The 21,563-nt window shown below is 35.4% G+C and overlaps 1 protein-coding gene across 9 annotated transcripts in view; it reads left to right on the forward strand.

The window, feature by feature from the left end:
- Positions 1 to 21,563, forward strand: part of AKAP9 (A-kinase anchoring protein 9) — a 120,793-nt gene that overhangs the window by 60,862 nt on the left and 38,368 nt on the right. For all 9 annotated transcript variants that reach the window (XM_055706577.1, XM_055706582.1, XM_055706580.1 and 6 more), the window contains 9 exons: positions 503 to 596; positions 1,440 to 1,535; positions 3,076 to 3,447; positions 4,411 to 4,635; positions 6,034 to 6,174; positions 6,723 to 6,823; positions 7,540 to 7,745; positions 15,158 to 15,369; positions 20,608 to 20,770. In XM_055706577.1, coding sequence (XP_055562552.1) covers positions 503 to 596; positions 1,440 to 1,535; positions 3,076 to 3,447; positions 4,411 to 4,635; positions 6,034 to 6,174; positions 6,723 to 6,823; positions 7,540 to 7,745; positions 15,158 to 15,369; positions 20,608 to 20,770 — 1,610 coding nt within the window. The remainder of the gene's footprint in view (positions 1 to 502; positions 597 to 1,439; positions 1,536 to 3,075; positions 3,448 to 4,410; positions 4,636 to 6,033; positions 6,175 to 6,722; positions 6,824 to 7,539; positions 7,746 to 15,157; positions 15,370 to 20,607; positions 20,771 to 21,563) is intronic.

Below are 21,563 nucleotides of genomic sequence, written 5' to 3' on the forward strand. Positions count from 1 at the left end.
TTCCTGTGTATGCCTCATCTATATAACACAAGAGGAAAGAAAGCAGTGCCTCTGATAAACATAAATTTAAAAGTATCAAAATAAATATAACCATTTTTTAGGGCTTCATACACATAGCCATTCTGGTTTCTCTCATAGTGTTATGATCCAAACAGGTGCTTTTGTCTTCATCTTTTTGTGTATAGTTACTATGCATGAAATATTCTCAGGTAGCTTTAAAAGTAAGTTTTGTGAGGTCATTGGCAAAACTGGTGTTAAGGTGTGTTGCACTGAGAGGAGGAACTAGCAATTGGAAGGCAGATGAATTACCTTGTCAAGTGCATGAAATTAGTGGCACAGGAGAAGGTGTGTTCTGAGGAAAATATTTGAAGTTATAGGTCTTTGAATATACATAATGTATATATGTATTTATAAAATGCATATTTTAATGGAGGAAAAAAAATGGATACTGAAATACTGACTTATTTAAATTTCACCCCCTCTGCTTCTTTTACTTTTCTAGTGTATCCACAGATTCAGAAATAAACCTAAAAGAAGTTTTCAGGAAAGTGAAGTGCACTGAAAATCATCAGCAAAGAACAGATGAAACACTGGAGGTATCGTATAACTCAGTTGACAGCTAATATACATATGGTCAATATAATACAGATGCTTTAAATTTTAAGATGAAATTGAAATATAGACTAATATTTGGTAGTATTAAAGTAATTATCTTAGTACTATGCTATACTATTAGACCATATTAGAGTAAAAAGATAATTTTTGCTGAAAAACACTTCTGGAAATTATGAGGGATAAAACTTACTTTATTTGTCTTGGATTTAAATTTATTTTTTTATTATTTTTTCTCTAAAACAAGACGTTGGGGTTGGACTGCTTCTTACGAAAGTGGAAGAAAATTAGTGTTCAAATTCTGGGATTTCTCCGGGAGTCTATAATATTGTGACTCTTCTTTAAAAACTGGTTATGACAGAAGAGTGATTTAAGTGAAATCCTAATACTTTTGAAGTATAGACTGCACAGTTTTGGAGAAATTTTGCAAAAGTAATCCCAAAGATCTTAGAAACCAAATGCAAATGGAAAAGACCCCATACATTTCTCCCCCTCTACTGCTGGAAACCTGGCTCAAAAATTCTGCATTTTTAAAAATACCAATGCTGTTTTGCAGTGTGATCCTGTGCTTTCTCACCTGTTTTCTCTGCATTTGACAATTCAAATAGTGCTGGATGAAGAGCTGTTGCAAATTCTACTTTTAAAATTCATGTTGAACCAGAAACTTGAAGTTTTTTTACCCATTTCTTTTATGTTGTGCTACAAAATTATGTGGTTTGCATGAAATGAAGATAACCTAATTGAAGAAAAAAATCTGTCAGATTGAAACTTTGGAAATTAAATAAAAGCACAAATACATGATCTGAGATTTCATGGTTTTCTTACAGCTTACTAGTGCAAGTGAAATGGGGAATGATGATCTGGATGTCCTTCAATTGCTAGAAAAACAGTACCAAGAAAGATTAGAAGAAGAGATAGCAAAGGTATTATTTTTATTTTCGTACTTAAAAACGTGTTTAAAAAAATTGACATTTTCATTTGCCATTTCTGAATGGGAAAGTCTTTAAAAAAAACAAAACGAAACAAACCTGAAACACTGTGGGTTTTTTTAGCCGTCTGTCCTATTTGTGACTCGTAATTTCTATTTAAAATAGACCCCTGTAAGGGGGTGGTGGTGGTGTTTTGCTTTAAGATGCAAAAGAGACTAGACAACATGCAACCATACTTGATACTAGAATTTATTTAGGAAATCCAGAGGTTTAGAGAATGAATTTCTCGCTACTGTAGCCTTAACAGCAGGTCAGTTCAAACGATTTTGCATTTAACAGTTTCATACAATTTTCTGATCATATTTTTTTGTGCATTTTAATATGTTGTGTAAAATGTGTAGGTTTTATTTGGATCTGATGACTTTATTTAAAACATGAAAAGTAAAATTAAGATTTTAAGGTGACATATTAAATTGTGGATTTGCTTACTTTTTGACTTCCAAAAATCTTTTCACTTCATTGAGAATGAAAAATTATCTCTGCTTTCCATTATATCATGGCATAAATAAAAACCAGTTTAACATAAATCTAAAATTGGGAAAAACAAAGGAGTACTTCTTAAAAAGGTTTACAGTCAGAGTTAAGAAAAATGTTATAGCCAGCACTGGGTTCTGGCATTAATTTAAGTAATCCACATTTCTGGAGTAAAAGTGCCATTTCTCTCATCTGCTGCCCAGAAGACCCTTCTTTATGGGAAGGTAAAGTACGTGACTGGTTTGTGTTTTCTTAAGGGCAGTTTTAAGTTCAAAAGACAAACGCATTATCTGGAAAGGAAGTATTAGGTCTTTTCAAATATAACACTTCTGTATTTATTATACTATATTTTTACACTTTTTTGTAGCTTATGCTATAAATGGCTGTATTCTAAATCTAGAAAATAACTGCTCACATGATTGGAAAAGGGATTTATTTGTATTAGAAGGAGATACTTAGCAATACTTACAAAACTTACCAGTCTGTTGTAACTGCAACTTCAGCTATTTAATGCCAGTAGAAGTTTCTTTCTGATCTAGTAAAATTCCTGTGCTGAGTATCAAGTACATGGCACTACTGTCTTTGTACAGCCCAAAATTCCACGTTGGTGAAACATTTACAAAGGATAAATTGGTTAGAGGAAGCTTAGCAAAACTGCACTTATGTCAGTATGCCAGGACTTTTTAAAGTCGCCTTATAGAATCTTTTTTTCAAAAAGGACAAGTTAATTCTGTGGCAAATAATGCATTTTAACTGAAAATAGCATCACATTTTAATAAACTACCTTAAATACAGCATGTCTCTATTTTAAGATGTGACTGTTGATGAGATTGGCAAGATGTCTCTGTTCTTTTGCCTGTTTTCCTCAGGAAAAAAAAACAATGCAGATCGTAGTTCAGAACTTTTAGTACTTATATAATTGTGGTCAGCAGTGAGATTTCTTCAGCAACAGGAGATGCTGTGAAGCATGAACTAATACAGACTTTTCTTACTTATTCAGGTAATTGTGTCAATGAGCGTAGCATTTGCCAAACAGACTGAGTTGTCAGGAATTGCTAGGCAGAAGGAAGAAGCAGCACAAACACAGATTGTACCTCAACAGGGAATGCATTTTGAAATTAAAAAGCAATGTAGTGAAGAAGAGGTTGACAGCCTTCTTAGAAAAACAACAGGAAAAAGCAGTAAGGATGAAGAAGAATTGCAATCACTTTGCAAGGAACTCAGTGAAGAGTCTGGTGAGATCAACTTGCCTGGAGAACGGCTTCATGCTAATAGCAAGCCTGGTTGCTTATTAGTACAGACCACGCATGAACCAGAGATTTCTGAAGAACAGTTTCCCAATGTCAAAGGGCTTTTGGCAGAAGAAACACAGGTAAGTGGGGTGAGGAAAAAAAATGGCAGCATGTAACACTATCTGAATAATTTTTCCAACAGATTTGCAGTTGATATGAGAACTGCAAAGAAAGGTTAAGACGAAAATTCCATTTAAATATTTCCCTTTCAAAGAGGTGACAATTTTAGACCTAAATTACCTACCTGTCTTTCCTGCATTCTGCCTGTCGTGGCGTTATGCTGTGCTGTGAGGAAAGGAATAGAACATAACACGGGTTACATTAAAATAGATTATTCCATTTTATGGATAAAACTGTATTGCAGGCAATAAATTCTATAAAGACATTTTGTAAGCTAGGTTATATTCTAGTGTTTATACAAGGAACAAATTAAATATAGTGCTTAAAGAGTTTGAGGCACTTGTGATAAAGGCTATCAGCTGAACATAAAAATTATAAAAGTAATATGTAAAATATATATTTAGCATTTCAAAGACATGGGGTGGGGCTAAGGTGGAATAAATATGGTAAAAAGCAGTCATAAATTTTCACTCCACAATTTCATCCTATGTTTAATGGTTTTTTTAATTAAATTTGGCATTAGCTGGACTAAAAATCATAGTTTCAGATTTCCATAACGGTTAAATATTCTGGTCTTGTATTATCTTGATAGTGAATAAACTGTAATATTCCTGTTTTGTATGATACTGCTCTCAAACATCTGCTGTTGTACACACACTGACACGTGTGTTTGTCAGCCAGTGTATTTTATGTTGAAATCCCTGCCAGCTAAAAAGCTAAGTGTTAACACTGTTCACAGTTATTTAAAAAAAAATAATTAAATGGAGAATAATTGTAAGCCTGGACTTCCCAAGAAGCTGGCTACAAGGTAATGCTTTTGTGATAGCTACTTTAATTTGTGGAAGTATTTTCTAAAATTTATTTAAATGTTTACTAAAAACTGTCATTGAACATAAAATGCTAAAGTAGGTCCAATATTTCAGCGCTACAGTGTGATGATGGCATCAGACACAGAAACGTCAAGTGAGCTGTTGTTATATGAGGAACGTTTGGAAGACATGCGACAGGAGCTAGTACGGCAATATCAGGAACATCAGCAGGCAACAGAATTATTGAGACAAGGGCACATGCAGCAAATGGAACGCCAAAAAGAAAATCAAGAGCAACTCTTAGCAGAGCTTGAGAGTCTTAAAATGCAACTAGCTGAGGTAATAACAGAGTTTGACCCAGTGGGTTAATGTGGATTAACAAAGGGACATCACCAGGCAGAGAGATATTTATTTCTATTTGTATCTCTCTGTATGTTGAGGTATACATATATTTACTATATGCGTGCATACACACATATGTGCATATATATAAACACATATATGCATGTATGTATAAAAGGCATATTTCTTTAATCAAAGCTCAGTCAGTGATGGGTCAGTTTAGACTTCTGTAAACCTGGAGAAAACCTGTAGTGCTTCACAGCAGCCGGAAGAGTGAGTGCAGATGCATTGTAAACCATGCCACATTCCAGGTGGATGGAATCCAAAAAGATCTGTGTAGTTTCATGGGAAACAGCATTGTTTCCTTGCCTTTTTAAACTTAACTTGTCGTCACTCTGCATCTATTCAAAGCCTATAGTAGGTATGCCAATGAAACTCATTAATTTATCTTAATAATTAAGTCTTCAAAAATAACGTTGTTTATAGACTTGCTTTCAAGGATTTCTTCCCTTGAAAGACAAACAGAATCCAGAAGAATTTGTCTTGCTCTGATTTAACTTCAACAATGTAACAGTACAAAAATGCACCTGGAAATAGTAATCAGTGAATTCTAAAATTCTTTGATTTCACTGTGGAGTGGAGCTTTAGGTTCCTTCATACCATATCCAGACCTGGTTCTGTTCTGCTTAAGTTTGGGATCAAGGAGCTGGGGAATCTAGAGAGCCAGTCACTTGTGTCCTAGTTGTCATCTCCAGCAATGTCAGGTGTCTGTTTCTCCTAGCTGCTTTGTAGGTGTCTTTCTGTCATTTGTCCTGATAATCTTTCCTTTCAGTAGATACATCCTTTCTCCTTTTACCTCTTCGTCAATTTGCAACTGCATCTTTTGTTAGAGGTTGCAAATTGCAAATTCCTGAAACTAGAAAAACATTAAGTAGAACTTACACTGCTGGCTTTTCTCCAGTTTTTAAAGCCAAGGATGTTTATTCATAAGAATTGCATAGAAATGCATACATTGCATTTAAGCCATGAACACTTCTAGCTCTTCTAAAAGAGAGTGTGTGTAGGCTTTTTATAAAAAGAACTTATTTTCATCTTTTTTTCTGGTGTGAAACATACTACAGCATGTAATATCCAGAAATTCCTTCCAGTTTGCATTGTGACCACTGTGTTTCATAAAAAGCATAAAAATTTCACGAAAATCTTGAAGGTATAAGATACCAAAAGTATTTATTGGCTGCATTCCATTCTAGAAAGCTTTCAATGTCTGTTTAACCATTTAAAGAGGTGGACTGAAATTTTATTGTGCAAAATATGTAAAAAATTAGAAGTGACAGGACTCGCTAATACTCAGAAGCTTAAAAAATTGAGTGTGCCTCTATGACACTTCTTTCTTAGCGTGTCTCAATGGAGAATGACAACCTGGTTGCAGAAAGAGAGCGAATACTTTTAGAAGAACTGGAATCATTAAAACAACATTCTGTACCCGGAAAAGAGAGGCTGCTTTGCCAGCTACAAAACAGCAGCACGCAAACAGAGGTAAATATGGACTTTGATTTTCTTGGCAGCTGTGGCATGTAAAACCAGTAAGATTCCTTTTTGCTGCTACTCTTTTTATATAATATATTTTCCTAAAAGATGTTGGTTATTGCTTGAACAAAGGTTTAAGAATCAAGAGACGGTACTGGTAGACGTAGTTTTTTACTTCAGCTGAACAGAAGCTAGTTTTAACAGTTTGAAGGTGGGGATTATTACTATAGCTATTTACTCAGGTAAACTCACATTTCCATATCACTATAGCAACACCAACAGAAAACACAAGGACTGTTTAATCACTATAACAAAGTTCTTTCTAATAGGCCCTGCCTTGAATTTCCTGTTTTGGTTTTATTTATCTTTTAGTTAATTTTTCCGTGTAGGAGGAGTTATTTCTTGGGTTTTGAATTTGGTACATAAGTTTTATTAACAGAACACAACTAAATTAGGTTTTAAATGTCATATTCTGCTGTGTGTAAGAATGTGTTGATTCTGGCATGACAGGATTTCTGTCCTTTTTGTCTTCTCTCCCTCTGCAAAAACTTACTCAGAATGAAAATGAAAACCAAAAGGATGTGAGACTGCAGATCTTTGAACATGAAGATGGAGGAAGAAAGCCTGATGAAACATCAGCTCTTCTTTCTAAAGAAAGGTGCATAGAACTCTTAAGAAAACGTTTTCTAAGAAATTTTGAGAATCATGTTCTTGTTGTTAATAATACTTACAAGCTTTATTCCGACTGATGATAATGGCATTTTTTATTCTAGATAACTATATTGCTAAGTTTACAGACTTAGATTACATAGTGTCTTATTTTTCATAAAGCCCTAACAATGTAATGGCACAGAAGATGAGACAAATCTTAGCCTATTTTACTGTATCTTTCATTTTACACACGTATAGAATTGTATATATCATCTATACACATGTATTCATATACACATTGTATGTACATATGTGAAATACGTTTGTATGAATATGATTGTTACATTTCGTAATACCTTTTGACTATTCTGTAACTTCTTTGATCCATATAGAGGAGCAATCTTTTCAATTGTCACTTTGAGGAAAGAGTAAGTTTATAATGAATACCAGGGAAATGTAGACCAGGAATAACTAGGTAAAATAGCAAGATAAAAGTAGAAATATTGATAAATAGTTTGACTTTTAACATATTTTGTAAGAAGAACTGAGTTCTAACACAAATGTAATATTTATGTGTATCATGTGGGTTTGTGTCTTAAAAAAGAAACCTTAATTTTACTGCTTCAGCTGCAAATCTTTCCTGGTTGCAAGGGTATAGAAGGTATAAACAACACTTTGAAAGCAGGGGAAATCAAAGGACTGATTAGCTTCTCTCTTCTGTAGGCTTGTGTTCCAGAAGGCTAATGAAAAACTCATGAAGATTCTTTTAGAAGTTGTGAAGACAACTATGGCGATGGAGGAGACAATTGGTCGCCATGTTCTTGGGTTACTGGATCGGTCTGGGAAAGTCCAGCCTTCCAAACCACCTGGCTGGGACACGGAGACAGAGGAGTCAGTAAAACCCTGTATCCGTGTGGGATATGAAAAAGGTACCATTGCATGGGTTTCTATTTCATAACAAAGTAGCACTTGCATATTTCTATTATATATTTAAATAAACTTAGTTTTTGAATTTTTAAATTAAACTTTTTTTTCAATTCCTTGTAATTTGAATGCATATGACATGTCTGTTTAAGAGACAACATTCAGGCATTGTCTGGGTCATGCCTCAAGCCAGTTAAGACTCGTATCTAGGGTCCTGCTGCAAAGGCTGCAGCAGAATGAGGAACTGATTGAGAAGTAAAAAAGCAAGTATGTTCCTGTTGAAGGAGGCAAAGGGAAAGAGAATGAGACAGCTCCATGGCATCTTCCACCAACTTCACACCTTCCTCTGTATGTATGGGGAATGGGCATTTAAAGTATGCGAGGATATTGCTGGTCTCTGAGGCCAGCTGGCATGGAACAGCATAAATAAATATATACACACACACACACGTGTGTGTGTATATATGTATACACAGATGTGTGTGTGTGTATGTCTGTGTATATATATTTGTTTGTGGACTTCCTTAACCTCCTAAAGTGGGTGGTTGCATGTAAATAGCCTTTTGAAAACAGTTCCAGGAACTTTCTAACTGCCCAGACTTGCCCGTCAGCTGTTTGTAGGAGCACTAATGGGAACAAGCCTAAATGAGCATTTTAGTGTTGCAGTTAATTGCTTACCAGTGCATAAACGCTCTCCCAGGCTCTGTTTAGTTTCTTGTGATTGTACTAGGATAGGGTCTGTCTATTTCTCTTTTGGGCAAGAATAGGTGCTCTTATCATATTGCCATTTAGGTGCCATTAAGGGTGTGTAGATTTCTCCTGGTTCTTATGGGAAGGCAATATACAACCGATCAGCCTGAAGCACATTATACATCTGAATTTGGCTGGAATTTTAACTGTAGTGAATGAGAAAAAGAACTGGAAGTCAAATACTACATTTCAGTAATAGACAATGATAATAGAAACGGTAAATGAAGATGAACTTTAACTCTTTCATTCAAAATTTTTAAAAAAACTTAAATTAAATATTATTGATTCCCTCTGGCTTTAAATATAGGTCACATTAAGCCTTGGGGCAAATGAGGAAGGGATGTATGACTTTGTAGCATAGTTTCATCTCTCTCAGTGCATTACTCAAAAGGTTACCTGCGGTGAAACGTGTACAACTGCAGTCTAAGAATTCTTGAATTTTTCAGGTTAACAGCACTTCTATGCTTGTACTGCTGTTTCATCAAAAATCCTCGTAACTTTTGTTTTCTGCACAGTTCACTGTATTTATTTGTGAGGAAAACTTCTTTTTGAACCTAGAGTTTCAAGGGGTTGTCTTTGTCTCCAGATTTTAGATTGAATAACTAAGCTTCTGGCATTAATTTTTGATACTTGTCCAGGAGACCTTAAAGATGGAGAACATCTGCTACTATAATTGAAGGAATCACTTCTTTCAAAATGAAATGCAATTTACTTTGAGGTGGGAAATTAATACAGTTCACTTATGTTAAAGCACTTAAAAGTATTTTCAACCACTGGCAACTATTTTCTGCAGTCTCCTAGCTAAATGGTAAAAGGAGCAATGACCATGCTTGAAGTTTACCACCGCCTCCTTTGGTTTTCTCAGGCAGTCTTAAATTTTATGTAAACTGCATTTTAAGTAAGTTTTCTATATTAAAACCAGAAATTTATAAATATTCTTGGTGTTCTCATTGTATAGTCTGAGGTGTGTAAAAAGCATTGGGATTTTCACAACATACATTACCCAAAGAGGTGAAAACATGTTCTGGTTATGAAGGAAGTGATCACAGGTTGTCACAGCTCTGTGTGTGGTGATATTACCTCGTGCATTCACTGAACGTACTTCACAGTTACGTCGTGCCTGTTCAGAGAACATGTACTGGGTTTTTTCTCCCTCACTGTCATTTCCTGAGAATATTATTGCTCCCTTTTCTCGGATAATATATACGTAACAGTATGTACAAAGTACTAATATGTGATTGTTGCCCTTCACTACTCTCATACATGCTTGCTCTGCACAGGCATGTACAATACACAATACGTGCATTTGCTTTTTGCCTGCTCCTGCAAAGCAATATGTATCCTTGTATATGTTACTAATTACTGTAATTAACAATTCTTAACATGGAATACTTGCATTACACATATGTAGAAAAACACAGTTTAAAAATTACCTTTATTTGGTATTTTGGCTGGGTACAATATAGGCTTATGCCTGGCTTTCCTACTACTGCCATCTAAACCCACAACAGGCCCTGTAGTTGGAATGTATTGTTAATTTCTTGTGCAGTCTTCTGATGAGACACTACTCTCTTAAACAGAAGAGAACCCTAATCCATTCTGCTTGTGTTGAAAGCTGACTGTTTTAACTCCTTGTATTTGCTACTGCTGCATTTTGGAGAGACATGTAAGGTTTCACTGTTCTGTAACAACACACTATGTCTGTTATTGTAATGGCCCTCCTTGGTATAGAGCGGCATTCCAGCTGTCCACATACCAGTTGTTTATTCCAGGGGGTTTTTTTGTGTGTGTTTCCTTACATTTAGAAATAATTATGAAAGGAGGAGAAACCAAAGAAAAGAGTGAGGATTAAAGAAGATCCAAGCTCACAGTAGCTGTAATGGCTGAGTGTATCTCTGAGGTTGTGTTCACAGTTCTCTTTTTCTTTATTTCTCTTTCAAAATGATACAGCAGCATCCTTGCTGTATACATAGCTCTGCCACTGGGGTCAGGCAGTAATAATAGCAGTCATACTGTTTCATCCGCTGAAGTATTTGATCCTTTTCAAATGAAATTAGGGGACAAATTCTATTAGTGTTTTCAGCAACAAGACTGTTGTTATTAAATTCTTATACTTCCACTGAATGGCCTGAGAGGACATTAGCTTTTAATTTTTTTCCCCCATTGTTTTCTGGAAGTACGAAATACGTAGACACTACTTTTATATTTTAACCTGTGCATGTTATTGTAATTTTCTAATACCTAGCCAAAAAGATCTTCCTTTTTGTTAGGAAATTTGGAGGAATAAATCTGTACCAATAAAAATCTAATACTAAAATAGAAAAAATGTGTTTAATAAAGTAAATTCTCTCTGACCTTTTGAACATAATCCATATTTATTGATGAGCAAAATTCAGCTTACTGTTTTTTGCTGAGTTTCAGCATTTTAAAAAGCTGAATCATTAAGGTCACATACTGATAACCACAACCTGATTTATAGAGCATATAGAGGTTTATCTGGGACCTTGCCTAGGTTATTGGCTAACACAGGATTTTATTTCTAGCAAAGTGAGTAAAGTTCAAATTTCAGTCATAAAGCATACCATTGGAAGTGAACAGTATTTGTGCAAAGTAATTCAGTGAGTCAATTGCATCTGGAGATTGGGCCAGGCAGGCTTTGCTGTTCTCCTGCCCCAGATGTTGTACCTTAGGTAGAGGGGCTGCAGTAATGCAGGTTGCTCTGGAGAAGCTGGCGTGATTATGGCATGCCTTGAATACTAAACCCTCTCACCTACTTTCTGAGCTCCTTGTTTCCGCACAGTGTACCAGGAACAAGGTAGTAAATAGCTTTATACACTGAACAACCATAAAACTGTGTTTTTTTGGAGGGATTTTTTTTTTTTAACCCCTGACCTTAATTCCTCAGTGGAATCTCAGGAGTAAACTGAGAAACTAGCTGTATGTGATGCAAAATATGTATTGCTTCGCAAATGTTAGTTGGCATCTCATAAGCAACTTCTGTATTCGAAATTTCTGAGTAAGCACTGTATAATTAAGCACTTCTCTTCAGATTTAGTGGGCCATGACATCTGACGTGCTGAACTGCAAGCTTTGTGGCAAAGGAAACAATGTGAACTGTTGTTGGGTTTGTTTGTTGGGGGGGGGTTGTTACAAGGAGAAAGTTTACACAAGGAGAAGATGTTTTTACTTGGGCCAGTTATATTCTATTTTTTATTTTGTGTTGATAGAAAAAGAAAATTGCGGGACCAAAAAAAAAAATAAATTGTTTTAGTTCTGTTGGGGTGGGAAATTGAACAGCATTATTATAAGCATGAGTAAAATGGGGGTTAGGCATTCAGCTGCCATGGGTAGTTAATAAGACTTGACAACATTTCTATTTCTTGCTTCCACCACTGAAAATCTTCTGGAAAGATGCTGTACTAAGATGCTGTATACTAAGACCATCTTCAGGGGAAAAAGATACAGAGATTTTCACTTTGCAGTTAGGAAGACATTTAATATGAACTCCTGTTCTTAAGTGCCACTTTGTAGAAATTATAATATGGATGTCTACATTTATCATTTGGCATTGATTTTTCTATTTGAGTTGCCAGCCGTACAGTATAGGCAGAGTTATTATAGGCTTTGTGTGCATTTGATGTTTTGTTTTTCCTTTTTTATCTTTGACCATAGTAAAGTTTCCGTGTGCCAAATTATACTTTAGCTGACAGTTCCCTTTTTCTTTCCTCATTTTTTATAGTTATATTTGAGGTAAATTATGATGTTTTGTTCTGAGATTTTTTCGTATAACAAAATTGTATTTTAACATTGATTTATTTTGTATTTATCTAGAACAAATGGAAGTAAATTACAAAAGAACTGATATAAGCAAAACAGGAGTTTAAAGTCTTGGCATGAATTATGAGAGGCCAAATTCTACTGTTCTGGTCACTGGCAAGAAGTAGTAATAGTATTAGTGATACTATTAATAGACATATTCTGGACCTGGTTTCAAAAGATAACACTCTGAGCAGGCATCAGTGTTTTTAAGTTTTCTCCTAAGTTTCCAGAGAGCCAGAAGCTTAGATGATATTGCAACAGACTACATTTCTGCAGTTATTTTGTATAATGATTATTTGTGTATTTGACATACGCTCATCATTGTACAATTCAGCTGTAGCTCTCAAGCAAATAATGTAGTAAAACATAAGGGTTATAGGACATGAATTATGGGTTAAGCCAGAGAAGGAAAACCAGGACGTTACATAGGTAATTTGTACTCCATCAGGAAATAATTAGATTGTGCAGTAACTAGTATGTCATTGGGTTATCTTGTTTATAGCTGTGTACATTGGGCTTTTATTTTGTGATACAGGTCTGAAACTAAGCAGTCTTACCTGGTCAGTACTTAAGATGGGTGGCCTTAACAGAGCATTAGGTGCTACAGTAAGTGTGTCGGTGGCTCAGTAGGGAATATGCTTTCCTTCAGCTCAGTCCTCAACCAATACTTTGGCATAGCAGTTGGAAATATTTACACTGCTGGATGTCCATCTTAAATGAAGATCCTCTCTACTCTGAGGATATTAAAGCTTCTGCATCATTATTGGTATTTTGAGACACCCAGAGCCAACCCAAATATGGCTGATGAGAAATCGGAATGCTATTGAATAAAAACTATGAAATTGTTGATTTTGCAGCCTTCCTTACGCCACAGGGGGTGGAATATTAAGATGTTATGGGAAAGCTTTTATGCTATACAAACCCATGGCGAATATTTGGTGTACTGGAAGAAAATGATTGCCAGCCACTGCTAGGGTGTAGAAATCCTGTGTAGATGAAAGGTGCCACGTGATGAATGTATATTAAATTCATCCGATTTTTCGTTCCATTCACACATATAGTGTACTTCTGCTTTTTCCCTTTGAAGAGCGAAAAAGAGTTTTTAACATTATATCCCACATATCTAAAAGGAGATATGAAACAATAATCATATAACCAGAAGAAAAGAACTACTAAATACATTTGCATTTTAAAAATTTTAGCAATTATGAGATAAAAGTAAACAACAAGATCTTTTGAAATTAAAATCACTGTAGATTAGTTTGTTGTATATGGGTCACACATAGAGCTGCATACATAATGACATAAATGTGTAGGTATTATCAGAATGTTTGCAGGTATAAAAGTATTGTAAGTAAACCAGGTGGCTGATCATGTTGCAACTTGTTTAAAAAAAACACCAAAAACAAACCTGAAAACTAGAATTTGACTTACTTGCTAGGTTCAAACAACTTCAACAAGAGGACTCCTATTTCCAATGTTATTTGCATGATTGGTTAAGAGGCAAGAGCAAGTATAAGGAAAATGTATACAACAAGAGTACTAACTACATTTTTAAAGGCAATTTGTCAGATGGACCTATTATAACGTCATTTTAACGTCTGTAACTAAACAAACTGTTGCAGTTCAGCAGCCACAATTTGTGGAGTAACCAGGAACTTAAATTCAAAGATTGCAACTTAATTGCTAAACAAGCATTGACTGTTCTTAACCCATTTAGTTATACTGCTCTTTCCCAAAATATTTTTCGAGAAAACCTTAGGCAAAACCAACATCTAATTCTTAAAAAAAACCAAAACACCAAAACAATTTATTTTTTTTATCTATTTCAGAAATATACTTCATTAAAATAACCTGTTGTTTTTTAAAAAAACTTTTGACAGTAGCATTTATTTCTGATATTTCAAATCTAACAGCTTAATGATGTAACACTTCTTCATTTTTAAAACACTGTATCAACAATTGTCATCTACTGTCATGATGTACTACTGTGTTGTTATTTCATACTGGAAGTGTGATTTGTAAAACATCTCAAGAGTTTGCTTTCACTTCTCTTGCTTAAATACACCCCTGAATTGGACATGTGGCAAATCTACTGTTTTCTAGGTGACTTGCTCTTAGTTTAATACCATAGTTGAACTTTGTGTCTTCTGCTTTTCGGGCAGAATGGATAATGCCTCTAAACTGAATCAGACCTCAGGAAGATTGAGAAGTAGGCAGGTGCCAGGTGGCCCATCAGTAGGGACAGTTACAGTCCCTCTGCACTGTACTTGATTTGTTCAGCAACCCATTTTAATCAGTTTTCAGTTCACTCATAATAATGCTGAATCCTGATATTCTGTATTCTAGTCTGTTATGTACATGTCTTTTCCTTTACTCCCTTGAGTCTGTGCTTTTGAGTCACTAAATTTAAATAGTTTTGTGTTAATGTACACTAACATAGCTGGGCATTGGTGAAACAGGGACTGACAGCCTGTTTGTTTGGGTTTTTTTAACCCGGTTGTATTTTAAAGACAATCTTGTAAGTCACTATTGCAAGTTATTCAAAGTAGTAATGGTTACTGATAGTAACAAAGGTTTGAGGGTGAGCCTCAGAGCCCAAAAGTGTACTGAAAGGATGTCTAAAATATTTCCTATTAGTACCTCCTTTTCTCTTTCCCGCTGCTTGTTTTTAGGTAACACATTGTGTATCTTGTTTGAGTATGCGGTATTTCCCTTTCTGTCTTTGACCAATGCAAATATTTTAATCATTTTATGACTTGTCTTTCTAATCATACCTCGGATGTACATTTTTTCATGTTTTGAAGTGCTGAGAGTCTGTGTGAAAAGGTAACTGCTGTTTTTCCAGAGTCCTGTTCCTCATATCATGGTAGTAGTATGGGAGATGATGATATTAACTTGTGGTCAGGAGCATTGGATGAAGGGCTACTGAGCCAACATCTTGCAGAAAGTGGAGTGGAAATAGATCCTGAAAATGAAGAACTCATTCTGAATATTAGTTCTCGACTGCAAGCGGCTGTGGAAAAGCTTCTGGAAGCCATCAATGAAACTTCAAATCAGGTAGGGTGATCTAATAGTGAAGCATTTTAAATTTTGTGTCTTCCCCTCCCCCCGAATGTGTTTTTACAAGCCTAAAACCTGTAAGGTGATTTTGAAAGCCAAAACAATGCTTCAAGTGCCTACACCCAAAAAATTCTACTCCAGTATGACTTTAACGATTAATTGATTAATGTTCAAAATCTGCTTTGGACTGCAAAGGAAGCCTGAATTTGGGCATGTTTGTCAATCTAGGGCACTCTTTCATTGCTCGTATGGGTCATCTGCATTCTGCTGCAATCCAGAGATGAGACAGGAGGTGTCAGGGCACATTGGGCTGGTCCGTGTGAAGAGGGAGGGTTAAGGGGAGCTGTGCCCAACTCTCTTGACAAACATTTTAGTCAATTGACTGGCCAGAAGGGTGGAGCTCTCCTGCTGTCTCTTCCAACCATGATTTAAACACGGCCAGTTAAGCGCAGAAAAGGAGTCTGCACTCCAGCTCTGCAGTGTTCACGTGAGGTGATTCATGAAGGGTCTTCAGGAAAGAGGCCATGTGTGGGTACACCTTTCTGTGTGCTGCCAGGGTATGCTGCATGGTGGGATGTTGGTTGCTTTCTGGGGTACTTCCCTGTTGACGTGGGAGCTGTATACCTAGTTTGATCAGTTCAAATCACACTACTTACATCACCTGCTTTACTTTTACATTATGTACATCTCAATTTGAAGGTATCAAAGTAAATACTTTGTATCTCACTGTAGCTTTTTAAGCTCTCTTGAGGGACTGTCTTTAGAGTTAGCTCTTTATTGTGTGTGAGACTGGAATTCAAAGGATACAGTGTTTTATGACACAGACCCATCTATTAACCTAGTAATAATATTATTTTAAAAGTCATTGCTTTCTTGTAAAATGTGTAAATCATAACTACTGGAAATGAAGGAGAAGAAAATTACAAAAGTAATATGGAAGTTCAGCTAATACTTCAGTTTTAAGCTTTTAAGTATTTGTTGTTTGAGGTATTTTTCAGAAGCATGAGGTTGATACTTTTTTTTTTAAAGAAAAAGATAAAAGACTAATTTGTGAGTTACTGAAGTTAAAAGTAATTTAAATACAAATTTGGTGAACCCCTCTCTGGCTTACTAAATTAAGTAGTCTGGTGGATCTTGTAAATCAGTTTCTGCATTGTGTTTATTTGCAAACTCGTTTTGCAAGGCACCCTCCTGTTCGAGCATGAGTTCAGTTAAAAAGAGATGTTTGGGCTTCTTGAGGTCTTTAAAGATATATTTAGGTATTTGTAGGAAATCGTGCATTTAAAGAGGAGATGATACAGACAAAGAAAAACAACTTCAGAGCTTCACAGTACTTAAGAATTCATGCTGTGATTATAACAGTATTGTCAGTTATTTGGTGCTGCTTTTTTTTCTGACATCTTGCTTCTGATCTTTAAATGCAGTAGTTGTATACATAGCCCTAAATTATTTAAATTATTTTACTATTGTGACTGATTTTTTGCAGCAAGTCTTTACTTTTCATGATACCAGTGGAAGTACTCAGTGTATTCTAAGCAGCTTATTTTTTATTGTCAATTGATCAAGAAAGTTTATTTTCCCTTCATAACTTTGTAACTGAGATCTTGCCTATACCAGCAACAGCGTTATGTTTTGGCTCAAACACATAACACGCTTTTTTTTCATTAATATGGATTACACAAATAAGGATTTATCCCTGATGATTGTTTGTTTGGGGTTTTTTAAGTTTAAAAAATGTTAACCTGTTTACATATTTTCCCACAGTATTAAGTATAAATATTGACATCTTCTCTGTAGAGGTACTTTGCAAGCATTCAAGCTTGTCTGCTTTGCGATGTCTGTTGTGTGCTTACTGGATTGTAAACAGTTCCTGTATATACCAAGTGTTTGTAGGTCACTTGACAATTATTTTTAAATATTCAGAAACTAAATACTTTTTTTTTCTGCTCTGCAGTATTTTATAATCTAAATATTAGAAAAGATTTTAACCTTTCCTCTTAATCAGTTTTGTTGTGCATACAGGCAGATGTACCTATCTCTTCAAATAAACTTAAAAGAGCGAGAGAAACCTGGCAAAATCTTCAAAGTAACTATTTGAGACCTGTCTGAACACACACTTTCAGACCTGAAGTGCAGTTTAAATCTTCTCAGGCAAAGCATATAGTGGGTGTTTTAATTCAAATTCCACCTGCTGGCGTTACGTATAGGTAAATAAATCATGCCACTCCCCTGAACTCTGCTGGCTGGTAGATACCTACGGGAAGCCTTTAAAATAGCAGAGTTTGAGAAAGTGCTTCCTGTTGAATTAACTCCAAGAACAAGAATGAGGGCATATACTCTTTCATTTGCCATAATGGAGAGGGAAGATAATTTTTAGTTTCTGTTCTGCTAGTTTGCTTGTCTGCTGCAGCGTACCTGTGCAGCTTGAAAATTAGGCTTCCTTGCCTTGGAACTTACCTGCCAACTCCGTTTGGAAGATTTCTGTTGCTTTTTCATGTGAAACTTCTCTGAGAACAAATTTTAGGAGTGATCGTATGAAGTTTTCTTGCACCTCTCTCTATTTTGGATTAATCCAGTCTGAATTACTCTGCTTGAGACTGTGATCTGAGGCTTCCTGCTGATTCTGAGTACCTTTGTGACCAACAGTGCTGATACGTGTCTTCAGATTGTTAAATGTACATGTTCTGTTACAAATTCCTGTCAGAAATTTCTAAAACCAGCCCGGCTAGTGCAGAATACCTATGTGATAGTGGAGAAGACAGAAGCAGTGATAATTTTTTGGAATGGATTCTTACCGTGCTTACTGGGCATCTAATCTGTTCAGTAGTTTGTGGACTGAAGGCCAAGAAGAAGATACATACGAGGTTGAATCTCGTGTGCCTTTACCATATCCTTTTCCTTTCACTGAACATTTAGATGAGAATAATTCTGTAGTTGTAAATACTTCAATTTTTCACTTCAGCCACAAAAAAAATGGGCACGTTTTAAAAGTTGTCTCTAAAATCTCCTTGCCTACACCTCCCTATTCAGTAAGTATAAAAGTTTTTAAAAGAAATTGTTTTTAAACCAGCTTAAATAGAAGAGAATGCAATGAAAAATCATATAAACTTGTCTCTGTTGTTAAAGCTGTTATGTACTGCTGGCGGGCTTTTTTCCTAGACAGTTTTTAATGGGCACTGAAAAAGCTTTAATTATACAATTTTATCTGTTCATTTCTAACAAAAGATATTTACCAGAGACAGAAATATATTGAATTAAAGAGTTCTGAGATCTCTTTAAAGCACTTCAATGTTACTTACTACATTTTTCTCACTGTGAATAACTTGGAGGAGTGGGAGGGCAGGGCAGTAGTCAGTTTAAATTGTTCCTTTATAGCCTTCATGCACTGACTAGTAACATTAACTAGCAGAAGCTTGTTAATGGCTTCCAGTGAGCCCATGAAGAAATTTTTATTCTTGACAAATCACGTTCATGTTTGTGCTTCTCTTTGGTTTTACCCTGTGATATTTTTTAATAATACCATGAGCTGTTACTACTGAAAAAAGCTGGAGAAAATTTTTTTTCAGAGTTTTAGTTAGAGTATTTGATGCATTTGAGTAAGCCATTTTTTATGGTAGTCCATGTACAGTAAACCTATCACGTTTCCCTTTTATCTGAGATGGGTCTTTCATGAAGCACTTCAAAATGTAAGAATAAAGTAAAAATTAAAAATTTTTAAAATGTCTCAAACCAGTGCCAATACTCAGCTGCAGTATTTACAACTTACTTTAACTCCTGTCAGAATACATAGTTCATGTTAATAATGTCCCTCTAAAAAGGAATGCTCTAGAAAAGAAAGTATTTAAATTCAGTGCGTTATAAAGGAGAATGTATTGATTATTCAGACATTCTTTTCATAAGTGGGTAATTTTGTGTGCAGTGTTCTATGACATGCTCCTAAGCCATTTTTTCTGAGATTTTAAAGCAAGCTAATCATATTCATGAACTTAGCTGGAGATGGTGAGAAAGCTTTTATTTTTTAAGAAATTGAGAGCAATAATTTGTTTATAGAAACTGTAGCAAAGCCACAGATGTTACTGTCTTACAAATACCTGCCAATATCCACAATATTAAAAAGAAAAAAAAAAAAAAAAAGAGAAGAGGGAGAGGAGCAGGAAATATGTATTTGTGTTATTTCATTTTCTGAACACTGTTCTTATTCAAAACAAATTGTTTTACTTTGAATAGAAGCCACACAAAGAGTCTTGCCTGATTCAGCTCTGACAATTTGTATTTGAATAGAAGCCACACAAAGAACTTGTGCCTGGTTCAGCTCTGACAGTTCGTATTTTTGTCCCTCAAAGAGCTAGGTGTGGGCTGTAAGTGTTAACAGTTGAGAAGTAGAGATCATCTTGGTATTTGACTCCAGTTTGCTGTTATCTTAGATGAACATATTGTGTAATCAAAACTTCCAACATTACTTTAATGTTTCTTCTTTACTATTTTGCTTTTGTAATTATAATTTGAATTCTTTTTGAGATTATTGCTTTGGGTACTCTAAACTGGGCAGCAACTATACAATTTTATGCATTTTAGTCCTGATTTTCCAGCAGTGCAGGACAGTGACATAGTGATATTGTGCTGAACCTGTGGTAGTACACATTAAATATTAACCCATCAGATAAGCAAAGAAGAATAAAAAATCCTTAATAATTTTATTAGGTGGACATAGTTGGAAGAAGCAGTGCTTTGTTGAAAAGTGCAGTGTATTCAAAGTTCATGTTTTCCTAAGGTTCTGATTTATCTTCATCTTAAGGAGAAAAAGAGATGAAGCACCACTTGTTTCAGTTTATATTAAAACTTCTGCCAGTTTTATGCAATGTTTTTTAGCCAGTCTAAGTATATGGTGTGTGATAGCTTACTTGTATTTAGGATAATACTCATATGTTAAATAAAGGTGAATCTAGTATAAACTCATAAACCAGGAATTACTGGAACAAAGACATGGGTTTAGCCAGGTGGCTCATTGAGTGCACTGTACTGACAAAGCCTATTTGCTTAGACTTTCATACCGAGTCAATCTTCCTATTGTAGTCTGTGAATGTGTGTTCAGCAAAGGTCTTATTGAATTAGTGAAGTTATGTGAGAGTTCTCATCACACTGTAAATCAGCTTAATTAAAGGGGAAAGATAGAATAGTTATTAACCAGAAAATCTTTGGTTTGTTTAATTTCTTTACTTTTTTTTCCTGTGGTAGCTTGAACATGCTAAAATTGCTCAGACAGAACTTATGCGAGAGTCCTTCAAAAAGCAACAAGAAACCACAGAATTTATCAAGTATCAGGAAGAACTACAAGAACGTCTTAATGAAGAAAGCAAAGCCAGAGAGCAGTTGGCTTTGGAGCTTAGCAAAGCTGAAGGTGAGTAGCTTTTTTGATGAATCATTGAACTTTGCACTCACTTACCTATTCATGGGTAAAGAAACTGCAAATTAGATTAATTTCTTTACAAATTTCAGAATGTTACGAGCCTTCTGGATAGTTATGGATCCTTACCAACAGCAACCACTGTGTGATTCTGTTTCCCAACTTTGCCTGACTTATTATTGTCTAACTTAATAAAAATAATAGGTAGAATATGTGTTGTTAGGCTCAAAATTAATTTATTTCATCATAACATGTCTGTTTGTGCAGACAAGCATTATATTAACAACTTAGAATCACGAGGCTGGAAGGCACCTCTAGAGATCATCTATTTTAACCCTGTGCTCAAAGCAGGGTCAGGTAGAGCTGGTTGCCCAGGACTGTGTCTAGTCAAGTTTTGAATGTCCACAACCTCTCTGGGTAGCCCGTTCCAGTGTTCAGCTGCTGTCAAAGAGCAGGAAGGGATTTTTTTTGTGTGTGTGTGTGTGTGTTGAAATGCAGTTTCTCATGTTTCAGTTTGTGTGTGCTGCCTCTTGACCTTGGCCTGGTTCCACAAAACATGGATAAAAACATAGAACCTTCACTTAGAATTTGATGATATGGTAATGATACGTTTCAATCTGTTTGTAATTAGCATCTGGAAAAGATGCTAAGAACACCTACCCTATAGGTAGGATCTCTAGTAGTAGTAAGCAGAAAGATATTTCAGTTGGTTTTGAAGCTCAGCAGACTTCTCTGTTTCAAAGTGGGAGCATAGCGTAAAGTTTCATAGCAAAATGTTTTTCCTGGA

The sequence above is a fragment of the Falco cherrug genome, chromosome 4 (assembly GCF_023634085.1).
Source record: "Falco cherrug isolate bFalChe1 chromosome 4, bFalChe1.pri, whole genome shotgun sequence".
NCBI lineage: Eukaryota > Metazoa > Chordata > Aves > Falconiformes > Falconidae > Falco > Falco cherrug.